Raw genomic sequence first — 17,821 nt, forward strand, 5'->3', positions numbered from 1 at the left:
CATGGGAGGAGCGGGTCGCTAATGATCGGCGGGTGCGAGGAGGATCGGGGTCAGGAGCAGTGGGGGTGGAGGGGGGGGTGGGTGGTCCGGAGGTTCAGTGGCGGGAGCAGCACAGTGGGTGTGGGGGTAGGGATTGGACGGGTTGGAGGCGGGTTCAGGTCGGGATTCCAATTTTTAACACTTTAACTACCCCCAACCTACCTGTTTTCTTTAGTTTAAAATTCCCCCCCAAATTAATTTTTCCAAATGTGCTTTTGAACATGTGACCATTGCTTTGCTTTCTTTTAATTAATGACTTCCAAACTTATTTTCTCTGTTTTAAGAAAAGGAGCATCTTTTAATTTTTAATGGGGCTCAAAAGAAATGTTACTGCACATCTATTGTAGATTAAAAATGCTGAATGGGTCACAATATTCCATTTCAAAATGCACTGAAAACTCCTATGTCAGGCTTGTAGATGGTGCTGTGAATGGCACTTCCAGTGTTAAAAATCCTGTTACGTCACATTAGGTGCAAAGCCTATTACTGATACTGTGTTTTTCCTGAGAGTCAGCATGTAGTTCCAGTACAGTGACACCGGATAGCAGCACAGGAATGTCATAGCACATATTACAGGTTTTCAATGCTGAAAAGGAAAGTTTTTGTTTGAAGTGAATTGTTGTTGAGTAGTCAAAAAGCTGAAATGTAAACCTAATTCACAACAGTTTGAACTTACTTGTGCTTCAGTAAGGAAACAAGCAAACCTATCTGTAAATGTAGCTTCTCAAATTTTTACTCATCGTCGGTGAGTGGCCAGACCTGCTGGACTCCAGTTCCTGGCCCTAATCCCGCTCTCAGGTCTGACTCCAGTACTGACACTCATTGAGTGTATATGATGTTCCCCACATTTTCCCCTCCACCACCATGTTCTCCCAGCAGGACAGTTTACTTCATGGTAACGGTACATGAGCAGTGGTGTACATTCAAGGAGATATTTCACAACTTTCAAGAAAAATATATTCCACTGAGGAAAAAGGGGCGTAAAAGAAAAGACAGCCATCCGTGGCTAAGTAAAGTAATAAAGGATAGTATCCGACTGAAAACAAAGGCATATAAAGTAGCCAAATCTAGTGGGAGGATAGAAGATTGAGAACCATTTAAAAGCCAGCAAACAATAACTAAAAGATTAATTAAGAAAGTGAAGATAGATTATGAAAGTAAACTAGCAAAAAATATAAAACAGATAGCAAGAGTTTCTACAGTTATATAAAAAGAAAAAGAGTGGCTAAAGTAAATGTTGGTCCCTTAGAGGACGAGACCGGGAAATTAGTAGTGGGGAACATGGAGATGGCAAAAACGCTGAACAAATATTTTGTATCAGTCTTTATAGTAGAGGACACTAAAAATATCCCAACACTGGACAAACAGGGGGCTATAGGGGGGAGGAGCTAAACACGATTAAAATCACTAAGGAGATGGTACTCGGTAAGATAATGGGACTTAAGGCGGATAAATCCCCTGGACCTGATGGCTTACATCCTAGGGTCTTGAGAGAAGTAGCGGTAGGGATTGCGGATGCATTGGTGGTAATTTTCCAAAACTCCCTGGATTCAGGAACGGTCCCAGCAGATTGGAAAACTGCTAATGTAACGCCCTTATTTAAAAAGGGAGGTAGACAAAAGGCTGGAAACTATAGACCAGTTAGCCTAACATCTGTGGTTGGTAAAATGTTGGAGTCCATTATTAAGGAAGCAGTAACAGGACATTTGGATAAGCATAATTTAATAGGACAGAGTCAGCATGGTTTTATGAAGGGGAAGTCATGTTTGACAAATTTGCTCAAATTCTTTGAGGATGTAACAAACAGGGTGGATAAAGGGGAACCAGTGGATGTGGTGTATTTGGACTTCCAAAAGGCATTTGACAAGGTGCCACACAAAAGATTACTGCACAAGATAAAAAATCACGGGATTGGGGGTAATATACTGGCATGGGTGGAAGATTGGCTATCTAACAGAAAACAGAGAGTTGGGATAAATGGTTCATTCTCGGGTTGGCAATCAGTAACTAGTGGTGTTCCGCAGGGGTCAGTGCTGGGACCCCAACTCTTTACAATGTATATTAACGATTTGGAGGAGGGGACCAAGTGCAACATATCCAAGTTTGCCGACGATACAAAGATGGGAGGGAAAGCAGTGAGTGAGGAGGACATAAAAAACCTGTAAAAGGACATAGACAGGCTAAGTGAATGGGCAGAAATTTGGCAGATGGAATATAATGTTGGAAAGTGTGAGGTTATGCACTTTGGCAGAAAAAATCAAAGAGCAAGTTATTATCTAAATGGAGAGAAACTGCAAAGTGCTACAGTACAAAGGGATCTGGGGGTCCTGGTGCATGAAACACAGAAGGTTAGTATGCAGGTACAGCAGGTGATCAGGAAGGCCAATGGAATCTTGGCTTTTATTGCAAGGGGGATGGAGTATAAAAGCAGGGAAGTCTTGCTTCAGTTATACAGGGTACTGGTGAGGCCACACCTGGAATATTGCGTACAGTTTTGGTTTCCATATTTAAGAAAAGATATACTTGCTCTCGAGGCAGTTCAGAGAAGGTTCACTCGCTTGATTCCGGAGATGAAGGGGTTGACTTATGAGGAAAGGTTGAGTAGGTTGGGGCTCTACTCATTGGAATTCAGAAGAATGAGAGGCGATCTTATCGAAACATATAAGATTGTGAGGGGGCTTGATCGGGTGGATGCGGTGAGGATGTTTCCACTGATGGGTGAGACTAGAACTAGGGGGCATAATCTTAGAATAAGGGGCTGCCCTTTCAAAACTGAGATAAGGAGAAACTTCTTCACTCAGAGGGTAGTAAATCTATGGAATTTGCTACCTCAGAGAGCTGTGGAAGCTGCAACATTAAATAAATTTAAAACGGAGATAGACAGTTTCCTAGCTGATAAGGGAATTAGGGGTTACGGGGAGCGGGCAGGGAAGTGGACGTGAGTCTAGGTTCGGATCAGCCATGATCCTATTGAATGGCGGAGCAGGCCCGAGGGGCCGTATGGCCTACTCCTGCTCCTACTTCTTATGTTCTTATGTAACAGTGTTACAGGCAGGGAAAGCCCTTCGGCCCATCTAGCCCACCTATCTGGAGTATTCCCATGGTGCATTTTGAATAACGCTGAATCCCATTTGTTGACAGAAACCTGTCTAGTTCCTCCTTGAAACCCATTAAAATTTCTTGTTGCACCACTAGTGCTGGTAATCTGTATAGTAACATAAATTGTAATGTTTCCATGCTGTAAATTCTGCTTTCACTCGCCATGGCCATGAACTTTTGAGCTTAATCAGACTTGTGCTCCCAGAACTTACTATAGTGCTCTGGTAAGAAATACCGATTCCAGATTCTCTAAACAAAAAGCCCTTTCATAACCATTAGTGGTTAAGCCCTGATTAATATTGAGCTACAAATACTGCACAGTGCCGCTTGCAGTGAGCATATCCTCTTTGCTGGCAGCACATCATGGCTTCCAATCCACCTCTTCCCCCTCCCCAGGAGTTTATCCGGAACCTAACAGCCCCATGTATAGTTTATCCTGTTCCCACCGCCGCCACCCGCCCCCACAACTAATAATTTTTTTTTGATAAAACAAAAACAAGTTGCCTAACTGGTATGTCCAAAGACAAATTAGACTTTTGCAGGCTTAAAGAAACTAACTCTCAGCAGAACAGGGATTGGTGTTAAACTCAACTGAATGCTTTCAGGGCAGCCAAAAGATACACTGGAGAAGAAGACAGTGGAGGGTGGTGATTGTATTGGCGAGCTCTATTTCAGCTATCTGAAGAGTTAGAGCCATTAAGGACTCTATTAGGCCTTTAAAGGATTCCAAGGGGAAGATTCTGCTGAACTCCCAGAAGAGGTTTTATTTGATGCTTTGTTACCAATAATACATCATAAGATGGATGTTGTAATTGAAAGTGTCAAAGCAAATGCAGATATTTCCTCCAACTAAATATTCGAAAGACTGAGGCCATTGTCTTTAGTCCCCACCACAAACTCCATTCCCTAGCCACCGACTCCATCCCTCTCCCTGGCAACCCTCTGAGGCTGAACCAGACCGCTCGCAACCTTGGTGCCATATTTGACCCTGAGCTGACCTTCTGACCACATCCACGCCAGCACCAAGACCACTTACTTCCACCTCCGTAACTTCGTCCGACTCCGCCCCTGCCTCAGCTCATCTGCTGCTGAAATCCTCATCCATGCCTTTGTTACATCTAAACTTGACTATTCCAACGCTTTCCTGACCAGCCCCCCATCTTCCACCTTCCATAAACTTGAGCTCATCCAAAACTCTGCTACCCGTATCCTAACTTGCGTCAAGTCACCTTCACCTTCGACCCCTGTGCTAGCTGACCTACATTGGCTCCCAGTCTGGCAGTGCCTCAGTTTTTAAATTCTCATCCTTGTTTCCAAATCCCTCCATGGCTTCGGCCCTCCTTACCTCTGTAACTTCCTCCAGCCCTACAACCCTCCGAGATCTCTGCGCTCCTCCAATTCTGGCCTCTTGCGCATCCCCACTTTTAATCGCTCCACCATTGGCGACCATGCCTTCAGTTGCCTAGGCCCTAAACTCTGTGATTCCCTCCCTAAACCTCTCCGCCTCACTACCTCACTCTAAGACAGTTCTAAGTCTCACCCTGTTCTTTTCAATCAATTCAATTTTATTTGCCATATGTACTAGTACAATGGAATGCTTACTCCCCGTAGCGACACGTCAGCTATTTTTACAGCGCCATGTTCAGAAAGTCAATTCTTTGGCATCCAGTGGCAGTGGAAGCACGATGTCCCTCAGCCGCTCCGCCTCCTCGTCCCCGCGGCCTCCTCCTCACTGTTGCCGGCTCAGCTCCACGTGTGGTGGCCTGCTTCTCCCGCTCACCCTCTGGCCACCATTCCCGGCCCCCCTCCTCCCAGTCGGACTGTGAGTCGTCGTGGCTGCTGCTGCGTCCCGATGCACTGCGCTGCCTCCGCCCGACTCGCTGAACTCATCCTCCGGTCGCCACGGCCTCCACCTCACCGTCACCGGCTCCACGGTCTGATGGCCCAGGCCTCCTTCTCCCGCTTCTGGTCAGGCCTCTGGCCACCATGCTCAGCTCCCCTCCTCCCAGGAATGCCTTCCTGCTGAAGAGCAGCCGACCGACGTGCCCTAGCGGGTTGACATGGCTGCTGCTGCGTCCCGCTGCGCTGCGCTGCCTCCGCCCGACTCACCGAACGCCTCGCTCTGGTTGCGGGAGCGAGCGGCGAGAGCGGGTCGCCCGAAACAGGGAGAGCGCGCTAGCGCCGGACCGTCTCGGGCGCCATCTTGACCCATCTTTTCCTCTCTCTCTTCTAGCAATAATAATTAGTTTTTGCAATAACAAGGACGCTTGTGATCCTGCACCTGCTTGGAGTCAGCAGACAATCCATCACAGTGTGTTTTTGCAGAACAGTAACTTTAGAGAAAAGTTTAGGGTCATTTAATTCTTACATTGGCTAATCCCTCTAAATACCCTCATAAGCCCATATTCTTACACAAGTATACAGTCCTTGAACTCAAACTTCCCGTTTCAAATCCAAATTCTTGTGATAATTTGTAACCTTTTTATACCTTTCTGAGCTACGTATCTTATCAAAATATCTATACATAGTCAACTACACAGATGTCTAACTACACAGTAGTGACCAGTGGGTGATCTACAATACTTCAGTTGATTGACATGGGCGAGGATAATCTCACATTCCACCATGCTGTTTGTCTGCATTTTTTCAGCCCTCTTATTTTCCCAAGGTTGCCTGACTCAATAGGCTAGTCTCTAATGGTACCATTGTGGTTTCTCTGAGAGTCTGAAGCGTGAGAAGCTGAAGCCCATTCAAGTATTTCAATAGAGAAGGCAAATGCATGGGATTCTCTGCTGTTCTTTAAACTACATATTAACCCTTTTCTATCCATGTCTCCTAATACCAGGACAATTAAATGCAAGATAAGAAATACCATTCAGTCTCTCTATAAGGCCTTGGTCAGCCTTTATCAAGAATCCTGTGTCCAGTTTTCGGCCCCTCACATGGTGGGTGATTTCCAGGCTCTAGAAAGGTTCACAGGAGGACAGTGGCCCTAGTTTAAAGATGATAGGCTTAGAGAGCTCTATAAAAGTATAGACTTTGAGGAGATTTGATTGAAATTGTTAAAATAATGAAAGGATTAGACTTGGTCCAAGGTTATTTGAGCTAGGTAGGTTAGGTAGGGCCAGAAGACTATGTATAAGTTACCTAAACATAGAACTAGGTTAGATACTATGAGGTACTTCCTTGCCTTGTAATGCAATAATTGTGCGGGACTTTAATCTTCATATAGACTAGACAAATCAAATTAGCAAAAGAAGTTTGGAGGACGAGTTCATGGAATGCAGTCGAGACAGTTTCCTAGAACAATACATGGTGGAACCAACCAGGGAAGAGGCTATTTTAGATCTTGTCTTGTGTAATGAGACAGGGTTAATTAGTAATCTTGTAGTAAGGAATCCTGTGGAGAAGAATTATCATAATATGATAGAATTTCAGGTTGAGTTCAAGAGTGACAGACTTAAGTACATAACTAGAGTATTAAACTTAAATGAAGAGAATGATATAGCTGAGAGGTGATTGGGCAATCAGATTAAAAGGTATGATGGTAGATAAGCAATGGCGAACATTTAAAGAAATATTAAAAAGAAATAAGTACATCACTCTCAAACTCAATGTGAAATTCTACCATATTATGATCACTCTTTCCCAGAGGATTCCTTATTATGAGATTACTGTACGTTCCATTGAGAAATAAAAACTCCATGGGAAAAGTGATCCATCCGTGTTTAACTAAAGAGGTTAAGGATAGTATTAGATTAAAAGAAGAGGCTTATAATGTTGCCAGGAAGAGTAGTAAACCTGAGGATTGGGAGCGTTTTAGAAACCGGCAAAGGATGACCAAGAAATTGATAAAGAGGGAGAAAATAGAATATGAGAATAAACAAGTAAAAAATAAACAAACAGATTGTAAGTGCTTCTACAAGTATGTAAAAAGGAAAAGAGTAGCAAAAGTAAACGTAGGTCCCTTAGAGGCTGAGACAGGAGAAATTAGGAAATGGCAGAGATATCAAACAAATATTTTGTATCTGTCTTCACAGTAGAAGACACAAAAACATACCAGAAATGGTGGCGAGCCATGGGTCTAATGAGAGTAAAGAACTTAAAGAAATTAATATTAGTAAAGAAAAAGTACAAGAGAAATTATTGGGACTAAAAGCTGACAAATCCACTGGACCTAATAGCCTACATCCTAGGGTTCTAAAAGAGGTGGCTGCAGAGATAGCGAATACATTGGTTGCGATTTTGTAAAATTCCCTAGATTCTGGAACGGTCCCAGTGATTGGAAGGTAGCAAATGTAACACCGCTATTCAAGAAAGGAGGGAGAGTGAAAACAGAGAACTATAGGCCAGTTAGCCTGACATCAGTCATCGGTAAAATGCTGAAATCCATTATTAAGGAAGTGGAAACAGGACACTTAGAAAATTAAAATATGATTAGGCAGAGTCAACATGGTTTTATGAAAGGGAAATCGTGTTTGACAAATCTATTAGAGTTTTTGAAGGATGTAGCTAGCAGGGTAGATAAAGGGGAATCAGTGGATGTAGTATATTTGGATTTTCAAAAAGCATCCGATAAAGTGCCACATAAAAGTTTGTTGCGTGAGATAAGGGCTCCTGGGGCTGGGGGTAATATATTAGCATGGATGGAGGATTGGTTAAAGGAAAAAACAGAGAGTAGGAATAAACGGGTCATTTTCAGGTTCGCAGGCTGTAACTAGTGGGGTGCCGCAAGGATCAGTGCTGGGGCGTCAGCTACTTACAATCTATATTAATGACTTAGACGAAGGGACTGAGTGTAATGTATCCAAGTTTGCTGACGATACAAAGCCAGGTGGAAATGTAAGCTGTGAGGAGGACACAAAGAGCCTGAAAAGGGATATAGACAGGTTAAGTGAGTGAGCAATAAGGTGGCAGATGGAGTATAATGTGGGGAAATGTGAGGTTATTCACTTTGGTAGGAAGAATAGAAAAACAGAATATTTTTTAAATGGTGAGAAACTATTAAATGTTAGTGTTCAGAGGGATTTGGGTGTCCTCGTACAGGAAACACAGAAAGTTAACATGCAGGTACATTAAGCAATTAGGAAGGCAAATGGTAAATTGGCCTTTATTGCAAGGGGGTAGGAGTACAAGAGTAAGGAAGTCTTGCTACAATTGTACAGGGCTTTGGTGAGACCACCCTTGGAGTACTGTGTACAGTTTTGGTCTCAGTACCTAGGGAAGGATATACTTGCCTTAGAGGGAGTGTAACGCAGGTTCACTAGATTGATTCCTGGGATGAGGAGAGATTGAGTAGAATGGCCTATATTCTCTGGAGTTTAGAAGAATGAGAGGTGATCTCGTTCAAACATATAAGATTCTGAGGGGGATTGACAGGGTAGATGCTCAGAGGTTGTTTCCCCTGGCTGGAGAGTCTAGAACTAGGGTGCATAGTCTCAGGATAAGGGGTCGGCCATTTTAGACTGAGATGAGGAGGAATTTCTTCACTCAGTGGGTTGTGAATCTTTGGAATTCTCTACCCCAAAGGGCTGTGGATACTGAATCGTTGAGTATATTCAAAGCTAAGATAGATGGATTTTTGGACTTTAGAAGAATCAATGGATATGGGGATAGTGCAGGAAAGTGGAGATGCGGTTGAAGATCAGCCATGATCTTATTGAATGGCAGAGTAGGCTCGAGGGGCCATATGGCCTACTCCTGCTCCTATTTCTTATGTTCGGCTTTGGGGAAAGCGTCCAACATACAACTACCTAACAGTGTGACAAAATAACAATTGCCTCAGACAAAATCATATATTTAGAAATAAAAATTTTAAAAATGAGGGAAAATCCATTATAACAATAACATCATGCTAAAAATTTATTAGGAAAATGGGAAAAATCCATGAATAACCTCTGCCTCTTTATGAGATCCATCACACATGGAACTTCCCATTTCATCTGAAAGTATCCTTTCGCGCAAAATTGCTGGGAAGAAGGAACCTGTCAAGAAACAAGCTTCGTGCCTGCTCGACCACTCTCCCTACTCCCACTCACAGTACTGGTGGGATCTGTGGGTGATCCACTCTCAACTGTCAGTGCCAAGTTCATGTTTAGTTGAAGCATTTTGTGCCGCTTAAAGTGGCTTGTGTTGACAAAAATATAATGGCCCGTAATTTCCGATAGGAGGCGTCCTGCGTGCGGATGCCTCCTCTCTGGAAAAAGTCTACGCCATTACCTGAGGGCTCCCGAGGTCCGGAGTCTTCCGCCCCTGGGCAGAGGCCCTGAGATCACGTGGGCCAGGCGAGCCAATGGGAGAAGGGAATCCCCCTTCATAATTTTAACAGGTAGACCTGTCAAAAGTATGAATGGGCATCACTGAAAAAAGACAATACAGCATTAAATAAAAAGAAAATTTAAATCACGTTTTTAAAATGAGTTCAAATTACATTAAATTAAATATTTTAAACAAAAATTTAATTTTTTGAATAAAATAATTCAAGTTTTTCACTGGGCTAAAAATAAACTTACCTTTTTTTAAAAGTGTTTTTAAATTATAAATGAGTGTAAACAAATTTAAAAAAAACTTTTTTTTAACTCTTATGCTGGTAAAAACCAGGTGTAAGATTTTTAAGGGTTTTCAGCGGGCGGAGGTTGTGCAGAAAGCGGAACTCTCTGCCCGCAGAGGCCCTTCTCCAGGACAGGCGTGCGATCTGTCAAGAGGATTCTTGACAGATCGGAAATGCCGGTTATCAGTGCATGCACTTCGCATGCCTGAAAGCGGCACTTGTGAGGTCCCTATGGGTGTGTACACAGCTCGTACACACCCGTAGTGATCGGAAAATATGGGCCATTATGAATTATTATTATTCCTCAGCACCATGCTATTTGTCCTGGTAAAAGCTCATTTGTTATTCAGCATTAGACCTGTTGTGAGTCAGGTTGGATAATGTTTTGTTTGCTGTTTATAATGGCTATAAGATTTATTTCTTGCACCATGTCTGTGGTAAATTGCTTCTGTTCCATTATTGCAGGTGAAAGGATTATAGATCTGGATATTGAAGCTGCGACAATTATTACTGGATTAACTCATGCACAAAGTACGGTAAAAAAATGTCAAGCACCTAAAGAGCATCTGGACCTTCAATCCTTACAGCACAGCCTAACCATGCCCCAGTTGAAGGTAATTATGCAAACCAGGGTAGAAAAAGTTAGTTGATCACATTAAGACAGTTTTGTATCTCTAGGTAATAAACTCAAAAAGGCATGGACAAACTGCCAACAGATCCATGGAAATTACAATCTTTGTGGGATGGCCAGTTTCTTTAATTTTTAGCTCATGCAGTGATTTTTTTTTAAATGATCTGTTTTCAGGGTGTAGGTGGCACTGATAAAGCCACATTTATTGCCTGTCTCTAGTTACAAAGAGAAGGAGGTAGTGAGAATTTGGAACTATTATTGTACAGCTGATTGGCTTGCTAGGCCACTTCAGAGGGTATTAAGAGTCAGTCCAAGTAGGGGTGGAAATCTGTTGATCCTATCCTTTAGCTCAGTCATATAAAGGCCTGCAGCAGAGCTCCCTTTTCTTGTGCCTTCGTGACTCCACCAAATCTCATTGCCCACCCACATAACATCCCCAGTATTTGAATAAACCCTGACAGGACATGGGTGCAGTGCATGTCCATTGCGCACCCTGTGTGTTGCACTCCCCAGTATGTGCCCACGCAAATCAGCCTCAATAGTTCTAATCCTGCTTGGATACGTCATTTATGAAATCAACCGATTAGAATTGAACAACGTGCGCTGGGAATTTCTTTTGGTGTTCTCTCGATCAGCCGCTGTTACTTTGGCAGAAACCCCATTTACGCGGGTTATCCGGGATTTCTGCCAAAGTTACATAGGAACAGGATTAGGCTCCTCGATCAGTGAGATCATGGCTGATCTGTAACCTAACTCTATATACCCGCCTTTGCCCCATGTCCCTTAATACCTTTGGTTAACTAAAATCTATTAATCTCAGATTTAAAATTAACAATTGACCTAGCATCAATTGCCATTTGCGGAAGAGAGTTCCAAACTTCTACCACTCTTTGTGCCTAGAAGTGTTTCCTAACTTCACTCCTGAAAGACCTGGCTCTAATTTTTAGATTATGCCCCCTTGTCCAAGACTCCCAGCCAGTGGAAATTGTTTCTCTCTATCTACCCTATCAGTTCTCCTTAATATCTTGAAAACTTTAATCCTCGTGGAGGGGTTTGCTAGTGCCGTTGTGGAGGGTTTAAATTAATTTGGCAGGAGGATTGGGCACCAGAATGTAGCATTAGAAAGGAGAAACAAAGTGCACAATGGATTGTGAGAGACAGATCGCACTAGAGTAAGAAATAGTATGGCATTATGATGTAATGAGCAGGGTGGATAAAGGGGAATCGGTGGATGTGGTATATTTGGATTTCCAGTAGGCATTCGATAAGGTGCCACGTAAAAGGTTACTGCGCAAGATAAGAGCTCACGGGGTTGGAGGTAATATATTAGCATGGATGGATAGAGGATTGGCTAACTAACAGAGAACAGAGAGTTGGGATCAATGGGTCATTTTCCGGATGGCAAACGGTAACTAGTGGGGTGCCACAGGGATCAGTGCTGGGGCCTCAACTATTTACAATCTATATTAATGACTTGGATGAAGGGACCGAGTGTACTGTAGCCAAATTTGCTGATGATACAAAGATAGGTGGAAAAGCAAGTTGTGAAGAGGACACAAAGAATCTGCAAAGGGATATAGACAGGTTGAGTGAGTGGGCAAACATTTGGCAGATGGAGTATAATGTGGAAAAGTGTGAGGTTATCCACTTTGGTAAGAAAAATAAAAAAGCAAATTACTATTAAAATGGATAGAGATTACAAAATGCTGCAGTACAGAAGGACCCGGGGGTCCTTGTGCATGAAACACAAAATGTTAGCATGCAGGTACAACAAGTAATTAGGAAGACAAATGGAATGTTGGCCTTTATTGCAAGGGAAGTCCTGCTACAACTGTACACACCTGGAGTACTGCGTACAGTTTTGGTCTCCTTATTTAAGGAGGGATATACTTGCATTGCAGGCAGTTCAGAGAAGGTTCACGAGGTTGATTCCTGAGATGAAGGGGTTGACTTATGAAGAAAGGTTGAGCAGGTTGGGCCTATACTCATTGGAGTTTAGAAGAATGAGAGGTGATCTTATTGAAACATATAAGATACTGAGGGGGTTCGACAAGGTAGATGCAGAGAAGATGTTTCCCCTCATGGGTGAATCTAGAACTAGGGGGCATAGTTTCAGAATAAGGGGTTGCCCATTTAAAACTGAGATGAGGAGGAATTTCTTCTCTCAGAGGGTTGTAAATCTGTGGAATTCTCTGCCCCAGAGAGCTGTGGAAGCTGGGTTATTGAATATATTTACGGTGGAGATAGACAGATTTTTGAACAATAAGGGAGTGAAGGGTTATGGGGAGCGGGCAGGGAAATGGAGCTGAGCCCAAGATCAGATCAGCCGTGATCTCATTAAATGGTGGAGCAGGCTCTTATGTTCTTATGTATTAGGTGGGGTGAGACTAAGAGAATACAAGAAGTTCTAAGATAGGTTTACTGTGCATGTGTGTAAACGCACAAAGTGTGGTAAATAAGGTTGGTGAGCTGCAGGCGCAAATAGCCTCATGGGAATATGATGTTGTGGTGATAAGAACATAAGAACTAGGAGCAGGAGTAGGCCATTCGGCCCTTCGAGCCTGCTCTGCCATTCACTGAGATCATGGCTGATCTTCTGCCTCAATTCCATTCACCGGCCCTATCGCCATATCCCTTGATGCCCTTACTAGTCAGAAATCTATTGACTTCTGTTTTGAATATACCCAATGACTGAGCCTCCACAGCCCTCTGGGGTAGAGAATTCCAAAGATTCACCACCCTCTGTGTGAAGAAATTTCTTCTCATCCCAGTCCTGAATGGCCTACCCTTTATCCTGAGGCTGTGGCCCCTGGTTCTAGACTCCCCAGCCAAGGGAAACATTCTCCCAGCATCCACCCTATCAAGCCCTGTAATAATTTTGTATGCTTCAATGAAATCCCCTCTCATTCTTCTGAATTCAAGAGAATACAGGCCTAGTTTACTCAATCTCTTCTCATACGACAGTCCTGCCATCCCAGGAATCAATCTCATGAACCTTTGTTGCACTCCCTCTATGGCAAGTATATCCTTCCTTAGGTAAGGAGACCAAAATTGTACACAGTACTCCAGGTGTGGTCTCACCAAGGCCCTGTACAATTGGAGTAAGACTTCTTTACTCCTGTACTCAAATCCTCTTCTAATGAAGGCCAGCATACCATTTGCCTTCCTAATGATAATGGAGACCTGGCTCAAAAAAGGGCAGGATTGGGTACTAAATATTCCTGGATATAAGGTGTTCAGGAAAGATAGGGAAGGAAAGAAAGGAGATGGGGTGGCAGTATTGATTGAGGAGAATATTACAGTTCCAGAAAGAGAGGATGTCCTGGAGGGGTCAAGGACAGATTCTATTTGGTTAGAATTAAGAAACAATAGAGGTGCCATTACACTACTAGGTGTATTCTATAGACCACCAACTAGTGGGAAGGATATAGAGGAGCAAATTTGCAGGGAAATTACAGAGGTGCAAGAACTATAGAGTAGTGATAATGGGGGACTTTAATATCCTAATATAGACTGGGATAGTAATAGTGTAAAGGGCAGAGAGTGGAAAGAATTTCTGAAGTGTGTTCAGGAGAACTTTCTTGATCAATACGTTTTCGGCCCAAGGAGGAAGGAGGCATTGCTGGATCTGGTTCTGGGGAATGAGGTGGGTCAGGTGGAGCAAGTGTCAGTAGGGGAACATTTATGGAACAGTGGTCATAGGGTTTAGATTAACTATGGAAAAGGACAAGGAGCAATCTAGAGTAAAAATACTTCACTGGAGGAGGGCCAATTTCAGTGGGTTGAGAACGGATCTGACCCAGGTAAATTGGAATCAAAGATTGGCAGGCAAAAATGGTAATCGAACAATAGGCTGCCTTTAAAGAGGAGATGATTCGAGTACAGTCGAGGTACATTTCCACGAGGGAGAAAGGTTGGGCAACCAAAGCCAGAGCTCCCTGGACGACGAAAGAGATAGAGGGCAGGATTTTCATTGGGCCGTGGAGGTGGGATTGGAGGTGTGTGGGGGATTAAAATCCTGAAATCGGGGGGGGCACGAACCCATCCCGCCCCCAACCCACCTCCATGCCAGTTTCAAAGGAGGCGGGTACCCGCCCCGCACTGGGACCCGCCTCCCCAAGGCGGGAAGGGGATTAGTGCCAATTAACTGTCTGTCAACAGTTAGTTAACAGGCAGTTTTTAGCCTAATCCCTATTTTCATTCTTGAAGTGTGGGATTCCCGACAGCTCCAAACCATGCCAAGTTAGCGAGGCGGGCCGTCGGGCTGAAAGGCTTGGAGGGGTCGAGATGTCCAGTGTTCAGGTGAGTGATGGGTGCATGAGTGCAGAGGTAAGTGTGTTTGGTGTGTTTAAAGTGTTTAAAGAAGTTTTACTTACCTTTACAGCCTTCCTTCCTTCAGGTCTCAGGAGCCCCTCATCTCACTGGCACAGAAAGCAGAATGGCTGTGATCTGGCAAAAATTGCAGCATTCAGCTTTCTGTTCCGGAGAGATCTCTGAATCATCCTGAGAGGAAGGAATTAACTTGGAGTACAGATTGTCAGTGTTTGACAGCTTCAAACAGCTGTGAAACGCTGATATTTCATCTGTCAAAAGCTCTTGACAGATGAAATGTCAATCTGTGACGTCACCTGGTGCCGGGTGGCCCTAATTGGCCTGCTGAGCCCGCTGGGCGGGCTCAACAAGGTCAATCAACTCAAAATCGCGTGGGTTGGCTACAACTCGACGGAGGCGGGACTACAACCCCGAAAGTTGTAGTTCCGCCTCCTCAATGAAAATCCAGCTCAATGAGTGAGATGAAGCAGAAAAATGGGGTGTATGACAGATGTCAGGTTGAGAATACAAGTGAGAACCAGGCTGAATATAGAAAGTTTAGAGTGGAAGTGAAAAAGGAAATAAGAGGGGCAAAGAGAGAGTAGGAGAATAGATTGGCAGCTAACATAAAAGGGAATCCAAAAATCTTCTATAGGCATATAAATAGTAAATGAGTAGTAAGAGGAGGGGTGGGGCCGATTAGGGACCAAAATAGAGACCTACGCATGGAGGCAGAGGGCATGGCTGAGGTACTAAATGAGTATTTTGCATCTGTCTTTACCAAGGAAGAAGATGCTACCAAAGTCATAGTGAAAGAGGAGGTAGTTGAGGTACTGGATGGGCTAAAAATTGATAGAGGAGGTACTAGAAAGGCTGGCTGTACTTCAAGTAGATAAGTCACCAGGGCCGGATGTGATGTATCCTAGGATGCTGAGGGAAGTAAAGGTGAAAAGTGCGGAGGTACTGGCCATAATCTTCTAAATCTACTTATTTGTGTGGTTGGTGCCAGAGGACTGGAGAATTGCAAATGTTACACCCTTGTTCAAAAAAGGGTGTAAGGATAAACCCAGCAACTTCAGGCCAGTCAGTTGAACCTCGGTGGTGGGGAAGCTTTTAGAAATGATAACCTTGGACAAAATTAACTTGGACAAGTGTGGATTAATTAAGGAAAGCCAGCATGGATTTGTTAAAGGCAAATCGTGTTTAACCCCACCAGCCTCCACATTCAACGGATCATCCTCTGCCATTTCCGCCACCTCCAGCGTGATCCCACCACCAAACGCATCTTCCCCTCACCTCCCCTTTCAGCATTCCACTCCTCAATCACCCCCAACAGCCCCTCCCCTCCCTACGGCACCTTCCCATACAAGCGCAGGAGATGCAACACCTGCCTTTTTACCGCCACCCTTTCCACTGTCCAGGGCCGCAAACACTCCTTCCAGGTGAAACAGCGATTTACTTGTACTTCTTGCAATTTAGTATACTGTATTTGCTGCTCACGATGCGGTCTCCTCTACATTGCGGAGACTAAATGCAGATTGGGTGGTCGCTTTGCAGAACACCTCCATTCAGTCCATAAGGGTGACCCCGAGCTTCCGGTTGCCTGTCACTTTAATTCTCCACTCCACTCCCACTCTGACCTCTCCGTCCTTGGCCTCTTACACGGTTCCAGTGAAGCTCAACATAAGCTCGAGGAACAGCACTTCATCTTTCGATAAGACACTTTACAGCCTTCTGGACTCAACATTTGAGTTCAACAATTTCAAACCATAACCTCGGCCCCTATCGTTTTTTTTCTCTCTCTCACATGGCAGCTGTTGATCATTCTGCCATTGCCATTTACACTTCATCCAGCCATCTTTAGTTTCTTAACTTGTCCTATTACCATCTCCTTTTGCCTTGCACCATCATCCCTTTTGTCTCTTAATCTCTCCTGCCTTCCATCCTATCACAGATCTTCCCTTTTTTCCTTTTGTTCTTTCCTCCCCTCCGCCCATCCCCCGCCCACCCACTCCTACCCTTGCTTAAAAACCTGTTACATCTCCAACTTTTCCCAGTTCTGATGAAGGGTCATCGACCTGAAACATTAACTCTGTTTCTCTCTCTACAGATGCTGCCTGACCTGCTGAGTATTTCCAGCGTTTTCTGTTTTTATTTTGTGTTTAACTACCTTGATTGAGTCTTTTGATGAGATAACAGGGAGGGTTAATGAGGGCAGTGCAGTTAATACGGTGTACACGGACTTCCAAAAGGCGTTTGATAAAGTACCACATAACAGGCTTGCCAGCAGAGTTGAAACCCATGGAATAAAAGGGACAGTGGCAGCATGGATATGAAATTGGCTAATAGAAGAATAGAGTACAAAAGCAAAGAAGTTATGATGAACGTTTATAAAACACTGGTTCAGCCTCAACTGGAGCATTGGGCTGGATTTTGCCAGCCCTGGGGAGGCGGGTTTGGAGGCGGGACAGTTGGCAAAATGGCAGAATCTGAGGGCGGGTGCCCAACCCGCCCCCAACCCACCTCCGTGCCATCTTGCCAGGAGTCCCGTCTCCTTGGAGGCGGGAAGGGATTACAGCCACTTAACTACCTGTTAACAGGTAATTAAAAGGCAGATAAGAAGATTATCCCCATTTTGCCCACATAAGTGCGGGCTTCCCGAAGGCTCCGAAACCCGCCAGGGTCACCGAGGCGAGTAGTGGGTTTGCAGGGTGAAAAAGTGCACTGTGAAGGTAAGTGATGGGTGCAAGTGTGGAGAGGTGAGTATGTGAGGTAAGTGGAAAGTGTTCGAAAAAGATTACTTACCTTTATTTCTCCCTGCAGGCTTCAATCGATGGGTATGCGGAGAGTCTCGCACCTCCGCGGTACAGATGACAGATGGCCATTGCATTCTCCAATGCAACAACCATCTAATTTCTGCAAAAATTTTTGACAGATGAAATGTCATACGTTGACGTTCTCTGTAACCAGCTTTCTCTTAATTGGCCTGCTAAGCCCACTGAGCGGGCTTAACAAGGTCAATCAAGGGAAAATAGCGTGGGTTGGCCAGAAGTTGATGGGGGTGGGACTGAAACCTGACAAGTGGGAGTCTCACCTCCAAAAGCTCCCCATTGGCAAAATCCAGCCCATTGTGTCCAATTCTGGGCACCGCACTTTAGGAAATATTTGAAGGCCTTAGAGAGGGTGCAGAA

General features: G+C 44.2%; 1 protein-coding gene across 4 annotated transcripts in view; it reads left to right on the forward strand.

The window, feature by feature from the left end:
- cfap54 (cilia and flagella associated 54) overlaps positions 1-17,821 on the forward strand; it is an 859,633-nt gene that overhangs the window by 605,167 nt on the left and 236,645 nt on the right. For all 4 annotated transcript variants that reach the window (XM_086009903.1, XM_086009902.1, XM_086009901.1 and 1 more), the window contains one exon: positions 10,154-10,302. In XM_086009903.1, the coding sequence (XP_085866029.1) occupies positions 10,154-10,302 (149 nt within the window). The remainder of the gene's footprint in view (positions 1-10,153; positions 10,303-17,821) is intronic.

Source organism: Somniosus microcephalus, chromosome 17 (assembly GCF_052327205.1).
Source record: "Somniosus microcephalus isolate GS21.2 chromosome 17, FLI_Smic_1.0, whole genome shotgun sequence".
In the NCBI taxonomy this organism is placed as follows: domain Eukaryota; kingdom Metazoa; phylum Chordata; class Chondrichthyes; order Squaliformes; family Somniosidae; genus Somniosus; species Somniosus microcephalus.